The sequence below is a fragment of the Microcaecilia unicolor genome, chromosome 3 (genome assembly GCF_901765095.1).
Source record: "Microcaecilia unicolor chromosome 3, aMicUni1.1, whole genome shotgun sequence".
Classification (NCBI taxonomy): Eukaryota; Metazoa; Chordata; class Amphibia; order Gymnophiona; family Siphonopidae; genus Microcaecilia; species Microcaecilia unicolor.
In genome coordinates this window covers 132,498,374-132,518,286 of record NC_044033.1, presented here as the reverse complement: position 1 = coordinate 132,518,286, position 19,913 = coordinate 132,498,374, and the positions used below count along the sequence as shown (strand labels likewise).

At 39.9% G+C, this 19,913-nt stretch overlaps 1 protein-coding gene across 1 annotated transcript; it reads left to right on the top strand.

The window, feature by feature from the left end:
- Positions 1-5,511: 5,511 nt before the first annotated feature.
- Positions 5,512-8,483, top strand: LOC115464286. Its single transcript, XM_030194679.1, is given in 4 exon segments — positions 5,512-6,528; positions 6,530-6,591; positions 6,593-6,713; positions 7,623-8,483. Coding segments are annotated over 4 exon segments (2,061 nt in total).
- Positions 8,484-19,913: the final 11,430 nt, after the last annotated feature.

Sequence of the window (19,913 nt, the reverse complement as noted above, 5' to 3'; positions counted from 1 at the left end):
CAGATTTCTACCTAAGAGCCTAAACTTGGATTCCAGAACCTCCCTCCCACATTTTCCTATGTCAATGGTACCCACATGTACCAAGACAGCTGACTCCTCCTCAGCACTATCTAAGATTCCGTCTAGGTGATGCATGAGGTCCACAACCTTCGCACCAGGCAGGCAAGTCACCAGGGGATCCTCACGTTCACCAGCCACCAAGCTACCTACATACCTAATGATCAAATCACTAACAACAGCTGTCCTAACTCTTCCTTCCAGGGCAGTAGTTCTTGGAGATATATCCTCTGTTCAAGAGGATAGTGCATCTCCTGGTGGGCAGGTCCTGGCTACAGGAGTACTTCCTACTTCACCAGGGTGATGCTATCCTTCTAGGAGACCTCCCTCCTCCAAGGCAGCACAGGGGCTGCAAGACTGGAGGTGGGACTTCTCTACAATGTCCCTGTAGGTCTCCTCTATGTATCTCTCTGTCTCCCTCAACACCACTCTCTGCTACTCTAGCCTCAAGAGAACAGATGCATTCTCTGAGCTCTAGGAGCTCTTTGCATCAGGCACACACATATAACAGTTCACCAACTGGGAGATAATCATACATGTGACACTCAATGCAAAAGACTGAATAGCACCCCTCTCAATGCTGGACTGCTGTCTCCATCTTAGTATTTTTGAGTTTTTCAATAATTTAAAACTTGCTATTAGTCTAATATAAAAATGTCTTTAACTTATATGGTATATTGTGTGATTTATTTAGTGTTTTCTTCTTAGAAAGTAATGAAATGTAATTAAAACTCTGTAAGAGTACTCCTCACTTGTTATCCTAATTAGAATAACTGACTATAAATGAAGAGTTGTGCTAGGGATGGGTAGATGTTGGGGAGGGTGAGTGGGATGAAGACTAAAGTAGTTCCTGCTGTGCCTGCTAGAGGCTATCTGTTAATTAAGTTGGCCAATTGGACCTGACTTGGCCAAGTCAATAAAAATATTAAATCTGTACCATTGGTTGTTCCTCCGTCCTAGACCATCTTTGTTGTCTTTGTGTCCAAACTGGTTTAAACATGTCCTGGTCAGTCAAACCCATCTTGACTACTGGGATTCCCATCACTGTACCATCATCTCAACCATGCATTAAGACTTCAGAGTTCTACCTGCATTTTGGGTCCTACGCATGGAACTGGGAGCATCTTTGAAAATGCTATCCTGGAGGATCTAGAATTCAGATTTCTACCTAAGAGCCTAAACTTGGATTCCAGAACTTCCCTCCCATTTGGATCAAACTAGTCCAGACCAGCCCAAACCAGATAAAAGCCATCCCAATCTGTCCAAACCAGTCCTGCTTGCTCCAGTCACAACTGGTCCTGAGCCTGACCAGTCTTAACTGATCCAAACTGGTCCAAACCAGTTTAAACCAGTCTAAAACATTCCCAAATGGTCATGATTGATCCAAATTGGTGCCACCATTACAACCCAGTCCAAACAGCTCCAAACCAGTCCTAACTGGTTGCAATCAGCCTCAACTAGTCCAAACTGTTCCAAACCATTCCTGACTGGTCCCACATTACACTTAACTAGTCTTAACCAATTGAAACTAATCCAGAATTATTCTTGAGTGGTCCAGACCTGTCCAAACCAGCCCCTACTGATCCTGACCTGTCCTGAGCAGTCTTGACCAGTTCTGACCTATCCAAACTAGTCCCCAACCAGTCTCTACCCATCCATATGAGTCCTGAACAGTCCAAATAGGTCAAAACTTGCCATCCTTACTGGCCCAAACCAGTCCAAACCAGTCCTGACTAGTCTACTGCCCAGTCCAGATCAGTCCACATCAGTCCAATACTGACCAGTCCATACCAATATTGACTGGTCTAAACCAGTTCTGACCAGTTCAAACCAGTGTCAAGTAGTCCCAACCAATCTAGATCAGTATAAACACCAGTATTTTAAACATTTATACACATAACACACATATAAATGCAAGTGCCTAGCTTATAGAATTGCCCTTCATATATCACACTGCTATTAACTGCTATTTGTTAATCTGAATTTGAATTTGCACAAACCAGTTCAATCCCTGTAAAACATAGATTGTTCTTCAATTTAGATTTATTATAGAAAATAGAGAACTGTTTTACTTGGATCATCCCTGTGAGCCATCTTCTAGAGCCAAACATAGTAATTGTGAAGTAATTCCTCTGCTAGTGCTGGAAGCCTCACTTAAGCACACTATGCAGCAATCGGTTTCCCATGTTTTATATACAGTCACCATACTCAATCAATTCCAAACTCATTTGTTCAGGTGCCATCTGTATCAATTCCATTCCTACATGCCATGCCCCATTAATGAAATCTGGAAGAACAATTCTAAATGGGCTCAGTGAATAGTAGATGTCAACCATTGCGTGATGGGCAATCATCAATCATCCAGTGTCAGTTTTGTTTCTTTTTTTTTTAAGTTTCAGTGAGTGAGTCTTTATTTGAAGCATGAAGTAAGAATGCTGCCAGACCACAGAAACAAGCCCTGAGCTGTTCACAGGTGCTGCTCTTCACAGCTGTCAGTTAAATACCTGACATTTCCACAATGGCCGTAAGGCAAAATACAATGCGATTTGTACAGATATTTTTCAGGAAGAATACATACCAATATCTATATCTATCTATCTATCAGTCAATCAATCTATATCTATATCTATCTGTCTATCTATATCTCTCTATAAATCTCTATATATATTTGCATATCTATATCAACTATATCTATATAGATATAGATCTTTATTTATTTATTTATTAGGATTTATTTACCACCCTTTTGAATGAATTCACTCACTCAAGGAGGTGTACAGCAAGAATAACCTAAGCAATAGGCAATTACAGCAGCATAAATATTCAAATAACAATACAACATATGGCACGGCATGCTACATCAATATATCTATAATATATTTATTTATATATATACATAGGTAGCTAACTAGATGATAGCTAGAAAGAGGGAAAGAGTATATAAATAGACACAAGTATACATATAGCCCCCTGTTTACTAAGCCACAGGGCAATGACAACACTACCCATTTAAAATGAATGGGCTGTATCGGCAATAGTGCACAGCAGCTGCTGGCGCGGCTTAGTAAACAGGGGGAATGCACACACACACACAAACAAATAGATAGACAGAGATATTAAAAAACACATACATACATATCAATTTTCAGCCAACGATAGTGACCAGATTATGTTAAATGCTAGTTTTGACATTTAACTTAATCTGCCTATACAGCACCGCTATCCATACTCCACCCCCCCCCCCCCCCCCCGAATTCTAAATATCATTCCAAATTTCTGCACTCAACTTTGGGCCCTGTTTACAAAGGTGTGCTAGCATTTTTAGTGCATGCAAACCATGTAGATGCCCATAGGAATATTAAGGGTATCTACATTGTTAGCATGTGCTAAGTTTTAGCGCATGCTAAAATCGTTAGCACACTTTTGTAAACAGGGCCCTTTAAGTGCACATCAGAGATGCATGTACAAATAAATTGACTAATGAGCTCAGAAACATCAATAATTGAGTGCTAACAATCAATTATTGACGTTAATTGCAGTCTTAAAAATTTGCGCACTCATCTTGCTGCACCCTATTCTATAAAGCACGGAGCTTAACTTCAATGATACATATCTGAAAAGGTGGCATGGCCAGGGGCATGTTAGGAGCATTCCAAAAAGTTGCATGCGGATTTACAGAATTTGCCCAAAGCACGCCTAAGTTGGGCACTGGCATTTATACCTGCTTTTAGTCAGCATAAGTATGGGGCAAAAAGTTAGGTGCTGGATCTGCACTGAGCGTTATTCTGTAAAGGGCATGCTCCCTTCTCAGAACAGCACTTAGCTGTGCTCAGTTTTCAGTGCCATTTATTGAATTCCCTCCACTATCCATATAGGTAGCATTAAAATATAGAAATATAGAAAAATGAGAAAAATGTAGGCAGATAAAGACCATATGGCCTAACCAGGCTGCTCATGTATGCCCTCTACTTTCCCTATCACTCTATTAGAGATCCTATGTACTTGTCCCAATCTCTCTAGAATTCAGATACTGTCTGTCAGTCCACAACTTCCATCGGGAGGCAGTGCCACAAATTCACTACCCTTTCTGTGAAGAATTATTTCCTCAGGTTACTTCTGAATTTATCCTCTTTCACTTTCATGCTATGCACCCTCATTCCAGATCTTCCTTTCAATTGAAAGAGACTCACCTCCTGTGCACTTATGCCATTTAGGTATTTAAATGTCTCTATCATATCTATCCTCTCCTGCCTTTCTTCCAAAGAATACTTATTGAGATCTTTAAGTCTGTCTCCATACACTTTATAGCGAAGACCACTGGCCATTTTAGTAGCCGCCCTCTGGACCGACTCCATCCTGAGTATATTTTTGAAGGTGAGGTCTCCAGAATTGTACACAATATTCTAAATGAGGTCTCACCAGAGTCTTATACAGGGACATCACCACCTCTTTTTTCCTACTGGCCATTCCTCTCTTTATATGCACCCAAGTATCCTTCTAGCTTTCACCATCACCTTTTCTACCTGTTTGGCCACCTCAAAATCATCACATACGATCACAGTGCTGAATATAAATATGATGTAACAAATGCTGTCAAATGTGTGGATAAAATAGGTGCACTTAACGCCACCTAAAGAGGTAGAGCTAAAAGCATCCACAAAAACCTCCGGATTGTATATAGTGCGCCTAGAGATCGGTACCAAAATCCAAGGCACATGAAAGTCAAAAAAGCCACTGCAAGAAAAAGGTCCAGGATACAAAAGATGACTGATGAGGAAAGTGCAAGTAACCAACAAAGAAACATCGATTCAGAAAGGCACAGAATTGCTGAAATGACGGACAAACAGAGACAAACACACAGAACAAGGCACACTGCTATACAATACAAAAGATTTGAAAAAATGACAGAAGAAAGAGCAACAAATAGAAAAAGGAGAACATATTTAGAACATGAAAGAATTAAACAAATGACAGAGAAACAGACAAAGACAAAAAGATTTAGGGCGGAAAAGACTTGCAGAAATGACAGACAACCAACGAAGAATTACTACACAAAATATAACAGATTTCAAATGTAAAACAATTGGAAATCTGAAACAAAAGAAAAAACCCTGTGACACAACACAAAATAAAGCAAGAAGAATGGATACAGTGACAGCACAGTGCAGAACTCCAACCACAGGAATTGCAATAAGAGACTGTTTCAATGAGAAAGAAACTCAATAATATAGTTGTGGTCCAATGAACGCAGTCTGTATATTTTGCAATGCCAAACATTTTCACAATGAAACACCTGACAACCTATTTACACAATGTTGTATTAAGGGCAAAGTACAACTTCCAGGAATTAGGTACAATGAATTAATACAACAGCTTCTTTCCGGGGAACATGAATATTCAAAGCATTTTGTACAAAACATTAGGTCCATTAATAGTTCCTTAGCTTTTGCCTCCATGGGAGCTAACATTGCACCACAACCCGGATATGGCCCTTATTGTTTTCAAATTAATGGTACTGTTTACCATAGAACAGCAGCACTACATCCTCAAAATGCCAATCAAAGACAATTTGCTCAATTATATATTCTTGATCCTGATGAAGCAGCCGTTCAGAGACTACGAATCTCAACAAATGCACACATCAACCATACATTAATGAGACAATTAAGCGATTTTATGGCACGAGAAAACCCATTTTCAGACGCATGCAAGATGCTCTATGAAGCAGAAAATGAATGCATATGTGAAGCACAACAAAGAAGAGTAGAACCTCCAACAGTTTCAATGGCCATTGTTCAAGATCGCAAAAACGATTCAAGACGATACAATGCCCCTAGAGCCAATGAGGTGGCTTTCATTTTTCAAAATACAGATGGGGAATCTCCCTTACATATAGATCTGATAATACATTTCCAAAACAAGCCAAATGAAGAAAACAAAATTGAGATAATCAGTGTGTTGGACCCCAATCTAGAACCAATGGTATACCCATTACTCTTTCCATATGGAGATCAGAGCTGGGGGATACATATTCCTTTGTCTAAACAACCAAAATGTATAATGCACCTCTATCACAAGTCAAACAACCCAAGACTAAGAGTTACGCAAATGCAGTACTATGGGTACCGTTTGGCAATAAGAGACAAATTCAATCCTTTTCTTAGTGCAGGAAAACTAACGCAACAATATTTTGTGGATGCATATATTAAAACAGAGGAAAACAGACAAAATAAAAAACTGTTAAGAATTGAAAAATACTCTGGGTTAATGGACCATCTTGCAAGTGAAGCTGCAAATGGAGGATATACACCGGTCCAGGCATTTATTTTACCATCATCGTTTGCTGGCAGCCCAAGAAATATGCATCAAAATTTTCAGGATGCAATGGCAATTGTTTGCAAATATGGCAAGCCAGATCTGTTCATTACTATGACCTGCAACCCAAGATGGGAAGAAATTACTCAAAATCTAAAAAAAAGGTCAGGCACCAGAGTTACGACCTGACTTAATGGCAAGGGTGTTTCACTTAAAACTAAGAGTTACTACACGATATATGCAAAAAACATATACTTGGTGTCCCTCTTGCAAAAATTCATGTCATTCAATTTCAAAAGTGTGGTTTACCTCACGCTCAAACAGGGCCGCCGAGAGACTGGGCCAGGCCTGGGGCAAGGCCGCCCCCAGGGCTCCGCCCCTGCCGCCCTCGGCACCCTGCCCCCCTGAGGTCGCCGCCACCGCTCCCCCTCCAACCCCGAGGTTGCCACCGCTCCCCCCTGAGATCGCCACAGCCACTGCTCCCCCCTCTACCCCCGAGGTTGCTGCCACGTCTCCCCCTCCACCCCCCCAAGGTGCCGCCGCCACTCCCCCCTTCTGTCCATCACTGGGCAGGGCCCACTGCATTGAAATCATAGTCTCACCTCCGTGAAAGCAGTGCTGCAGGCAGCAGAACACCTCCCTTCAGCCCTCCTTCCCTCCTTGTGTCCCGTCCTTGCGGAAGTTACGTCAGACGAGGGCAGGACACAGGGAGGGAAGGAGGGCCGAAGGGAGGCATTCTTCTGCCTGCAGTGCTGCTTTCACGGAGGTGAGACTGCGATTTCAATGCAGGGGGCAGACGGTCGACGACGGAGGGTGGGTGGGACTGCGGCGCCGGGCCCCCCTTGGAGGCCCAGGCCCGGGGAATTTTGTCCCCCCTGCCCCCCTCTCGGCGGCTATGCACTCATATATTAATTTTCATGAAAGAGGAACACAAGCCGAAAAGAAAGGAAATAATTGACAAAATCGTATGTGCTGAAATTCCTGAAATAAACAACTTTCCACGTCTTCATGCAACAGTTGCTAACCATATGATACGTGGCCCATGCAGTGACCATAACTTAAATTATCCCTGCATGCTTTATGGGAAGTGCTCTATACAGTTTCCAAAACCATTCCAAAATGAAACTATTGAGAACTGTGACAGATATCCTAAATACTGCAGAAGGGATAACGGCGTTGGTACACTCTTAAATGGAAAATTCATTAATAACAGTTGGGTAGTCCTTTATAACCCTTTTTTACTTTTAAAGTACAATTCCCATATAAATGTGGAAGTATGTGCATCTATTAAAAGTGTAAAGTACCTCTTTAAATATGTCTATAAAGGGTACGATTGTGCCAATGTGGTTATTACAGAGCACCAAACTTTACAACATGATGAAATTAAAATGTTTACTGACTCTAGATATGTTAGTGCTCCTGAAACTGAATGGCGATTAAACGGTTCTGAAATGCATCACCAATCATATACTATCCAGAGATTGGAAGTACACTTACCAGATCAACAAAGCATTGTTTCTCACCCTAACGAAGTTGAGGCTGCAGTACAAAGAGCCAGAGCCAGGGACACCACTTTAATAGCGTGGTTTAAACTTAATGCAGAAGACAATCCTCCAAAGACCATTTTGCATGTAGATATTCCTATGTACTATACTTTCAACAAAAGAGAACGAAAGTGGAAATGTAGCAACGCAGGACATGACAAAACAATTCGGAGAATGTATGCAGTTCATTTTTCAGTGGACCCTGAGCATTACTGTTTAAGGCTAATTCTACTACACAAACCAGGGGCTAAGTTCTTTGAAGACTTAAAAACAGTTGCATGTGTCCTTTATAATACATTTCAAGATGCAGCCAAGAAAATGGGGCTCATTGATGATGAAGTTCTGTGGAAGAACACCTTAGATGATGCACTCACTTGCAGCATGCCACAGCAAATCAGATACCTTTTTGCATACATTTGTATTTTTGCCGTACCATCAAATGCTTTCCAAATTTTCCAAAAATACAAACTTAATATGGCACAAAATTTTCAACACATCCATGGTTGCAAAGGTGATTGCTCGATTTGTGTACAATTGTGCCTTCAGAAAATCCAAGCTGCTCACTGACTCAACTGCAGCCTTAGCCCCTTAACTCTAGTCCTGTAGTACTACCATTAGAGAGTCAGGCTGCCAAATAAAGGAGTTTGTTGACTCATATGTACTTAGGTTCATTTATGCTACAAGGCACACTGGGCAGTAAGTGTTAACCAATGGCTTAATTGGCTGATATGGTTTCTGCTTCTTATCATGTGATGCCAAGTGTTTTGCAGGTCTGCTTTGAACATTTGGTGCCATGTCTTGACGGGTCTTTGTGTCCTCCTCTTCCCTCCAGGTGGTGTCTAATGCATTACTGTCTTAGGGTCACTCTTGTTGCAGTTGTAGAATGTGTCCAGCAAAGCTTACCCTGCTCTCTGTTACAATGTCTTATTTACTGTGTGAGCTGTTTTTTTCATAGAATCTCATTGTTGATAATATGATCAGAAAAACTAACATCAAGGATCTTTTGTAAGCAGAGATGGTGGAACATATTAAGTTTTTACACTACCCGCATTGCGATTTGCTAAGTTCTGCTTGTAGTGATCTCTGTAATGGTATAGACAGCAGTCATTGCAACATTGCTGATTCCTTTCCAATTCTGCAGTTGACATCTAGCTCAATGCCTCTCATCATTTGAAAATACACTGCCTAGATAGGTGAACTGCTGCACTTCTTCTGTGGGTTGACATTTGACAACTGTGTGTTCCCTTGAGCATTTCCAACATGCATAACTTTTGTTTTGTCATTATCAACAGGCTAATTTTACTGGCCTCCATTTCCAAATTAGCAGTCATGTCCTAAACAGATTATCAAGAGACTTCAAGACCGTACAGAACATAGCAGCGATATTGATTTCTGGAAAACCCAAATTCGAATCTGCCAAACCCCTTCGTGAAAAACTCCATTAGCTCCCCATTAAGGAATGAATTGCCTTCAAGGTCTACACTCTGATTCACAGGATTATTTATGGTGAAGTTCCTGGATACATGTTAGATCTAATTGACCTACCACCCAGAAACAGTTCCAGTCTTTCCCATTCTTACTTAAACTTACATTATCCAGTCTGCAATGGTCTTAAATACAAGTCTACCTATGCATCCAGTTTCTCCTTCATAGGAACACAGCTCTGGAATGCATTACCTAAATTCTTAAAATCAACTCAGAACCATCTAAATTTCAGGAAATTACTGAAGACCACCTTGTTCAAGAAGGCCTACTTTCCTGACTCAACCTAATTTACCTCTTCTTTTATTACAGCAAAATCCATGGACCCTAACTTTCTTACTCACTCTTATTATCTTTGTTGTCTATTCGATACATAAACATTTACTATTTTACTACTACTACTACTACTACTACTTAACATTTCTAGAGCGCTACTAGGGTTACGCAGCGCTGTACAATTTAACAAAGAGAGACAGTCCCTGCTCAAAGAGCTTACAATCCATTACATTGTTTAATTGTATTTTAATGCCCTGCAGTTTTCCCTACAGTCTTGTGTAAGCCACATTGAGCCTACTTCTAGTGGGAAAATGTGGGGTATAAATGTGTTAAATAAATAAACATTCCTTTATTTCTGTTGAAGTGCAATTTTGTCTTCAAAGTTCAAATATGTGAACCTGGACTGGTCTTTTCCACTGGATACCTAAAGTTTCCCCACTTTTAGCCTTTCTCATGGTGAAGTTCAAAGCCAGAAATGGTGAGATGATGCAAACTTGAGTACTCCAGTTTCGATGATGAAGAAACTGGTGATGCAATTATCAATTCCCATGCAGCAACTGGTATTCAAGAAGAGATCTGGAAAATATTGATATAGCATTGGGGGGATGGGCAAAATATTAATGTAAAATTGTGGGGACATGCAACCCATTGGGTGTTAGTTTGTAATACACTGTAAATGTCATTGCCCAGAAGAACTCTGATTGAATGAAGACATGATGGTGTCTTATTTGAACACCGGCACCATCTTTCTGTAGTCTGTAAGTGGGCACACAATACTGGGCCTGCTTTGATGTGAGTAAATGTTCTTCAGTCTTTGTTCTTTAATATAATGGGCTGTGTTTGAATGCAACTCTTACATTATACAAAAATAAAGAAGCCATTGGCACACTTGGCAATATGATTGCAAATAAAGCACATTATCGCTCCTGAAGAAACCGTGAAGTGAAACGGCGGCTCCACTGAGTTTTAATATAAGTGCTTTACATTTATTGATTTCCGAGTGCTGACAAAGTTAGCCACAAATTTTTTAAGAAGTTGAAAAGACAAAAAGTAACAAATTAAAAAAGTTATAATTAAGTGTTGCAATAAAAAAAATTTAAGAAGGTTTTTGACCAATGAAAGAAAGCAGTGAATCCCTTAAGAGATATTCATTTTGAGAAGCTCAGGATATCTGAGGTCTTTTCTTCCTTTTTACAACACATGGGGGCCCTTTTATTAAGGTACATAAGGGCCTACGCATGTCCTGCACACACCAAATCAGCATTTCTGCCTGGCTATTGTGTGTCCCGGGTGATAATTCTGAATTTGGTGCACACTGAAAACACGCAGTAGAAAATAAACGGCAGTGGGTATGTGCTGCATGCCTACCGCCCGGGTAGCATGTGAGACCTTACCACTAAGTCAATGGGTGGCGGCAGGGTCTCAGGCCGAAAATGGTTTTTATTTTGCTACATGTCCATTTTCTGGCCCCTTCAAAAAAGCTCTTTTTCCAGGCGCGGTAAAAACTGGCTCAGCATATGCCCAAAAGATCTTCTCACACTGCCACAGGCTGATTTTTGCCACAGCTTAGTAAAAGGACCCCATGGTAATTATGATGAAAGATTGTTGGTTGAAATTGATACATTTGTAGCATTGGGGATGCAATATGTTCTTACAATGTTCCATAATGATCCTATGTATATGGTGTGGCATACCTTTTTGAAATACATGTAGTTAACTAGCAATGGCCATTGGAATCAAATACTTTGTTCAATAATGCTCTGCAACATGAAAATTTGCTTGCAACATGGGTATCCATAGCAAAACGTTCTGAAAGGGTATTTAAAAAAACAATCACACTTTGAATTCTGTATGTTTGTGTTTCGGGGGGTATTTGAAAAAGTATTGGGGATAAGGAGTGAGTCACAGGAGTATTTGAGAAAAGATCAGGAGTATGGAGTAGTTTGAGGGGAGATGATATCTGAGAAGAAATCATGGGGTGGGAGGGGGGTTGAAAATGAATGGGGGTAGGATTTTTTTTCTAAGCACTCCTGACTACAGTAATGGAAAAATAAATTTACCACTTCATTCACTAATCTATGATAGATTTTCCAGTGCAAAAATAGTGCACAAAGAACACAAGTTACTACATTCACTTGTAATACATTTTAATGAGACTATTTTATAATATTTTTAAGTTTATTAAGGAGTAGTGGAGAATTCAAAGAATAAAGCTTTTCCAAATGAGCAGAAATAAGAAACCTAAGACATTTTACGGCACTCTTACACCAACTAAAGGATAATTTTACCTTGAAAGGTTGTTTCAACATTAATTTTGTAACCTAAGATTTCACAAAATTTATAATAGCATCCATAATTGCCTCTAATGAGTGAACAGGTTTCTTGGCATAAAACAATACATTGTCTATAAAAAGAGCAATTCTGTGATTATTACCATCTAGTCCTAATATTTCAATGAAATCACTGAAATTTCCAAATATAATTGACATTGGCTTCAAGGCCAGAGTAAACAGAAGGGGTAATAAGGGGAATTCTTTATAGGTACCTTATGTAATAAAACTCTTTGTGATAATGAGTCATTAGTTTTGACTTGTTTTTAGGAATCCCTATGGAGACAATTTACCCTCACTCCTCCCAAAAACGAGGAACAAAAAATTCCAAAACAATATTTAAAAGGAAAAGATAGATAAATCAACAACAAATAAATCCTCCAGTTTAACTATTTCATCAGTTTTAATCTTTCAAAAACATGCAATGTAATCCTCCCCTCATTAATAATATATATTCAAATACACATGAATTCCATGTCATTACAATGCAAAAGTAGTAACAGATTGCTCATGAGAACCATCTTTTTGATGATTTATAAATATTCTTTTGGAATATTGTTTTGGAATTCCTGCTTTTTAATTGGCAATAGCTTTTTTAAACAGTTAAGAAACAACATATGTCTTAACTTTGGAACCACGGTTGCTGCATGGTATACATGAAGGGGAATTGTCGATATGACATCTAACTCCAACTTTAGATGTTTTGCTTAAAACATTCAGAATGGGTTGTGTCAGCATTGCTGCAAGGCTTAGTAAACAGGAGGAATAGCGATTTTCAAAACAGCAAAATATCTTTTTTTTTTTTTTAAATGGCCACTTGCTAGATGTTTCTGTGCTCTGTGCATTTATCTTATTGGTCCATTTTTGAAAAAAAAAATTCCAATGTTACAAACATATCCGATTTGTGCCAATCACACATAATTTTATGGGGACATGGTTAGGGGCATTCTGGGCGTGTTCCCATGGTTTTGCACTAAGCATGTTTCTATAAAGGATACATACCCCTTATAGAATCGTGCTAAGCACATTTTTTCCGTGCTGATTTTGTAGGCACCATAAATAGAATCTGGCCCAAAGCGCATAAACCCATTGAAGGGCATTTTACAAAGAACAACCAACTCAGGACATGGACGACAGGAAACAGGAAAAAAAACCCCACAGTGAATCCAAACATTGAGAAACAAGTAGGGGATGACCAAATAACTCCTGGTGAGCAGATGGATGCAAATTTCACACTTTATTGAACAAGCACCAGACATTTTAGTGGGACAAACCACCTGCTTCAGAGGTCTTTGACAACTGTTAGCACAAAACAAAAGTATCAAATAATAAATATGATTAAAAATCTCCCCCCCCCCCCAAAAAAAAAACAAGTGTACATATAAATATATGAAATATACATGCAAACATGTAAAGATATGCAATCATATACAAATGAATGTAAAATCAAAAATACATGTGAATTTATATATAAAACTATACAAATAAATAAACATGATATGAAAAACATTTGAAATTAGATACATAAAATCATCAAAAACAAACATATTTAAATAAAAAAGCTAAAATATTTGACCTATAAACATAATATATGATACTGTACAAATCAATTAATGAATATGATGTGAAAAACATGTATGGTTGAATTCATAAAGACATAAGAACAAACATGTAAATAATAAAAAACTAAACCCCCCTCCCCATTTGCCACGTGGCAATGCCAACACAGCCCATTCAAAGTGAATGGACTGTGTTGGGATTAGCGCACGGCAGCCACTAGCATGGCTTAGTAAACAGTGGGGTAAAATCTTAAAGTGTGAACATAAGGTAATACATGACAAATATAAACAATTGTGTATCTGAACCCTGAATGATTCACTACGCACTGACTTAAATGTAGCAATGTAAACAAACTACACTAAAAACTAAAACTACACATACCAGAGAACTAAAACAGACAAAAGAACATCAAAGATAAAAACTGGTAGTAAACCTACAATAAAAATCTAAGGGACCCTTTTACTAAGGTGCGCTAACAGCTAAATCTGTTATCGTGCTTTAGTAAAAGGATCCCTAAATGTGTGAATAAGTAAGTGAATATGAAAAGGGTATGTAGAATGATAAAAAAAAATCACTAAAATAAAAAAGGGGTACAATCCTTTAAAAAAAAACACATGAGAAGGGTACTACCTTTGAGAGGCGTATAACAAATGTGTGATGTCACAAAATTAATAAAACTATGTAATAAATACAAAAAAGCACTGCTGCACATGAAACAGCCAGAGGCACATCCTACTAAAAAAAGAAAGGAAACATGTCAAAAGCTAAAAAGATGAAACCGATGACAAAACGCAATAAGGAATAAAATTAAAATTAAAAACGGAAACAAAAAAAAGATAAACGGTTATTTTTAACCTTATGGCACAACTTCAAAACATATTTAAAAAGAAAAAGAGCCAACAAACCTAAAAAAAAAAAAAATCCAGTAAGGCAGGAGAAAAAGATGAAAGAATCAAATAGTAATTGACCTTCCAAAAGACACTAATATGACTGAAAAAAACATTTGCCTTCTTAAATAAGGACCACCCAGTAGTTCCTTTGCTCTACACAGAATCCAAAATACATAAAGATGACAAAAGCCGTCCAGGAAGACAAATAGTAGCATCAAATAATTCCATATTGGAACCATTATCTCAATAAGTAGATTGGTTTATACAACCGATGGTTGCAGCAAGTTAATCATATATTTTTTTTTTTTTTTATTTTATTTATTTATTAATTTAAATCATTATTTCACAACAAATTATGATCATGTAATAGGCATTTACATCAGGAAAAGAAAAAAAAAAAAGGAAAAGTAAAATTTATAGCCATTTTGTCCACTAAAAATAAAGAAACATTGGTTCCAAGAATAAAGAAATAGATATCAAAAGCAATTAAGTAAGTCCCACCAGTTGCTACCTAGGGGTTACTGATCCCAGCCTGCTATATTATGGTGGGCATATAACATTCATATCTACTCTAGCATCAAGAAATTCTTTTAACTGTTTAGGGTCAACAAATTGAAATTGTTTACCCTCAAGCATTAAATTACAAATACAAGGAAATCGTAAAGTGAAATTTATTCCCATGGCCAACACTCTCGGACGCATTTCCAAAAAGGCCCTGCGTCTAACTTGAGTGGGTCTTGAGAGATCAGGAAAAACACGGACCTTTGATCCCATAAACAGGTTTTCTAAGTGTCTTAGGGAAAGTCTTAATATTGCATTACGATCTGGCTCCAAAGCAAAAGTAACAAGCAACGTAGACCTCTGTGTAACAATCTCCAGTGAGCTCTCTAGGAATGAAGTTAAATTCATTCCATCCCCTTTCCCTGGGAGATGTCCATCACCCCCTTGTGGGTTCCAGATATAATAGGCCCGTGTTATGGGGGGCAATGAATCCTTGTCCATTCCTAGAATGTCCACAATATATTTCTTAGCCATTTCAATCGGTGAAATTAAAGGCGACTTAGGGAAGTTGAGAAACCTAAGATTAAGTCTCCGAATCTGATTCTCCAGGTATTCTGTCCGTTTATGAAGAAAAATATTATCCTTAATCAAAGCTGACTCCAAAGTTCCCCTCTCTTGTAATTTAATATGTAAATTTTCCAGTTTCAAGGCCTGTTGTGCTGATGCCTGTGCTTGAAGTAGCGCAGCTTGAGAAATAGTTTTAATATGTTCAGTATTTTCTTTTATTGAAGGTTGCATAGAGACCTGAATATTATGCACCATGTCCCATAGTGACTCAAGTGTCACAATTGCAGGTTTAATCACGCCTAAATTTCCAGGAAAGGGTTGAGTCTGAATACCAACTTGCGAAAGTTTAGAAACAATTTCCAAAGGAAGTACCTGAGAGGCTGATTGAAGAAGTGTTTCTTTCAGTTGGATTTCATTTTCTATCGTCGCAGACCTTCCCTCGAGCAGGCTTGGCTGAGCGTTTACGTTCTCCTTCCCTGCTTGGGCTGCCGGCGATTCCCTTCCGGGTTGAGGCGGGGCAATGCGTTCTACAGGGCTCAGAGAAGCCCCGTCGGCGCTTTCGATCGACGCCGATGCGTCGAGAGCGGCAGAGGGGGTCGAAGTTCCCCGAGGTCCCGGTAGTTGCTTCGGGAACTGAAGAGTCGATTGCCGTAGCGCCGAGGACGTTTCAGGAGCCGAGGAACGCTCCTTAACTTTCCCCCTCCGTTTCCCCATCAAAGAGGTTGCAGAAGCGGCGAAATCAGCAAAAAAAACTACAGAGTCACCTCAGCAGCTAACTCGGGTGCAACCAGTCAGAGCGCCATCTTGGGGTTAATCATATATTAAAGATACAACTAATTTTCTAAAGATCATGGAAGACATACCCACTCAAGATTTTCCTTTTTCTTGTGGTGACCTTTGATGTAACATCATTATACACCTCTTTGCCTCAAGACGAATGCATTCAAACATTGACCGAAAATTTGAATTTTAGACAAAGACCTCATCAAGTTCCTACATACTTCTTGTTATCTATAGCTGAAATAGTTTTAACAAAAACATTTTTTCTGTTTAAAGATAAATTATTTTTTACAAAAGAAGGGAGTGGCGATTATTACTATTATTATTATTATTATTAATTACATTTGTACCCCGCACTTTCCCACACATAGCAGGTTCAATGCGGCCTACATAGTAAATAAAATTATAAAGTTTTGAAGGAAAATGTTAAAAGTTGTAGTAAATGTAGTAGTAGTGGGGTTTTGAGGATATGTAAATTGAGCATGGAGAGGTAAACAAAGATAGGATGAGCAAAAGAAGAAGAGATTGGGAGAGGTAAGGAGTAGGAAGGATGGAGAGGAAGAGATTGAGGAATGAGCATAAGGAGATTGTGAGACACGGTCAAAGGTATAATAATCGTCGGGGCAAGAATCATGTGGGGGCAAGAATCATGTGGGTGGGCTTTAAAAGTTAAGTTGGGTCGTCAACAATCTGATGGGGAGCCAATGAAGCTTACAGCAAATCTTCTATTGAATGATTGGCTGTGTTCAAGTGTTCCACTAAAGGAGCTGATGTGACATTGCGACTGATGCAGTTTCAGTGTTCTATGATCAGAGACGTGGAGGGGCATAATCGAAGGGGGCGCCCAAGTTTTCCTGAGGACGTCCTCGCAGGACATCCTGGCGAAGGAGCGTGGAAACCTGTATTATCGAAACAAGATGAGCGTCCATCTTTCATTTCGATAATACGGTCGGGGATGCCCAAATCACAAAATTAAGGTTGACCTTAGAGATGGTTGTCCTTAGAGATGGTCGTCCCCAATTTTTGGCCATAATGGAAACCGAGGACACCCATCTCAGAAACAACCAAATCCAAGCCATTTGGTCATGGGAGGAGCCAGCATTCATAGTGCACTGGTCCCCCTCACATGCCAGGACACCAAGCGGGTACCCTAGGGGGCACTGCAGTGGGCTTCAGAAATTGCTCCCAGGTGCATAGCTCCCTTACCTTGGGTGCTGAGCCCCCCAACTCCCCCCCAAACCCCACTACCCACAACTGTACAACACTACCATAGCCCTCAGGGGTGAAGGGGCACCTACATGTGGGTACAGTGGGTTTTGAAGGGCTCACATTTACCACCACAAGTGTAACAGGTGGTGGGAGGATGGGCCTGGGTCCACCTGCCTGAAGTGCACTGCACCCACTAAAACTGCACCAGGGACCTGTATACTGCTGTCATGGAGCTGGGTCTGACATATGAGGCTGGCATAGAGGCTGGCAAAAAATATTTAAAAAGGTTTTTTTTAAGGATGGAAGGGGGTTAGTGACCACTGGGGGAGTAAGGGGAGGTCATCCCCGATTCCCTGCGGTGGTCATCTGGTCAGTTCAGGCACCTTTTTGAGTCTTGGTCGTAAGAAAAAATGGACCAAGTAAGTCGTCCAAGTGCTCGTCAGGGACGCCCTTCTTTTTTCCACTATCGGTCAAGGACGCTCATATGTTAGGCATGCCCCAGTCCCGCCTTCGCTATGCTTCTGACACGCCCCTGTGAAATTTGGTTGTCCCCACAATGGAAAGCAGTTGAGGACGCCCAAAATCGGCTTTCGATTATGCCGATTTGGGCGACCCTGGGAGAAGGACGCCCGTCTCCCGATTTGTGTTGAAAGAAGGGCACCCTTCTCTTTTGAAAATAAGCCTGCTAGTCTTGGTGACATAAATGGCAGGGGCACTGTATTGTATATATATAACTTGTGCAGTATTACAATCAGAGGTGTGTCTCAAAAATGTACTTGGCTGATCAAAAAAAAGGAAATTTCCAAAGCATGTATGCAAACACTACACCTGCCACATTTTCTGTGACCCAAGTTTATGTCAGATACCAATCCCTCTGTGGGAACTGTCAAAGTTGAGAGCACAATCCTCTCTTTCAAACTGCATCCCCTAAAGTATGCAACAATCAGGTTTTTGCCTCTAAAACATGGATGACACTCTAAAATGTGCCAGTGTCTACAAATAATTTGTTGAATTTTCCCAGATATGTGTGAAAACCTCAAAGTACATACCACGTCTGGTGCAGGTTTATCCGATTGTACTGAGGGAAGCTCACTTCTAAGTTTTGCTTGTGCTTTCTGAATTTCTTCAAAAAGCGGTAAATAAAGCCTAATAAATAAATAAACCTTCATGGATACATCTATCAGGGTGTCCTCTCTTGGAAAACCTTTCTGACATGATGATTGCTTGAATTTCAAAATCTGTGTATGTTCTGAACAAATCTTTTTCAGTCTTAGAAATTGACAGTATGGTAAATTGTACTTTAATGATGGGTTGTGAAAAATTGTGAAATATAAAAAAGCAGTTCTGTCAGTTGATTTTCAGAATAAAGTTGTGGTGACATGATATGTGTTCTTCTTAATGGGTAGGTCTAAAAAACTAATTTTCGAAACAAAGACGTCCAAGTTTAAAACATCCAAAGTCAAGCCATTTGGACATGGGAGGAGCCAGCATTTTTAGTACACTGGTCCCCCTGACATGCCAGGACAGCAATCGGGCACCCTTGGGGTACTGCAGTGGACTTCATAAAATGCTCCCAGGTACACAGCTCCTTTACCTTGTGTGCTGAGCCCCCCAAAACCCACTACCCCCAACTGTTCACCACTACCATAGCCTTTATGGGTGAAGGGAGCACCTATATGTGGGTACAGTGGGTTTCTGGTGGGTTTTGGAGGGCTCACAGTTTCCTTCATAGTGTAACAGGTAGTGGGGGGATCTGTCTGACGTGCACTAAACTACTTCAGGGACCTGCATGCTGCTGTCATGGACCTGAATATGGCATCTGAGGCTGGCATAGAGGCTGGCAAGTAATGTTCTTCACCACACATTTTGGGGGTGGGAGTATGGGGAGGTCATCCCTGATTCCCTCCAGTAGTCATCTGGTCATTTGGGGCACATTTTTGTGCCTTATTCGTAAGAAAAACATGTCCAGCTCAAAACGTACAAGTTTTAGTGCTGAACGTTTTTGCTTTGTTCCATTATGGCTCAAAGATATCCAAGTCTTAGGAACACCCAAGTCCCGCCTTGAACACGCCTCTGATACGCCTCCTTGAGATTTGGATGTCCTTGCGACAGACTTCCGAGAAATACGTCCAAAGTGCAGTTTCGATTATACCGATTTGGACGTTTCTGTGAGATGGACGTCCAAGTAACGATTTATGTCACTTTTTGGACATACATCTCTTTCGAAAATGAGCCTGTATGTCTAGGGCCATAGCTGCCCCCATAGCTGTTCCTCTTATCTGTAAATAAAATTTGCCATGGAAAGAAAAATAATTTTTAGTCAAAGCTATTGTAGCCAATGTGAGAATGAACCATTTCAGAATTCTGTGATTACTGGTGCGGTCTCTGAGTACCACTTCTAT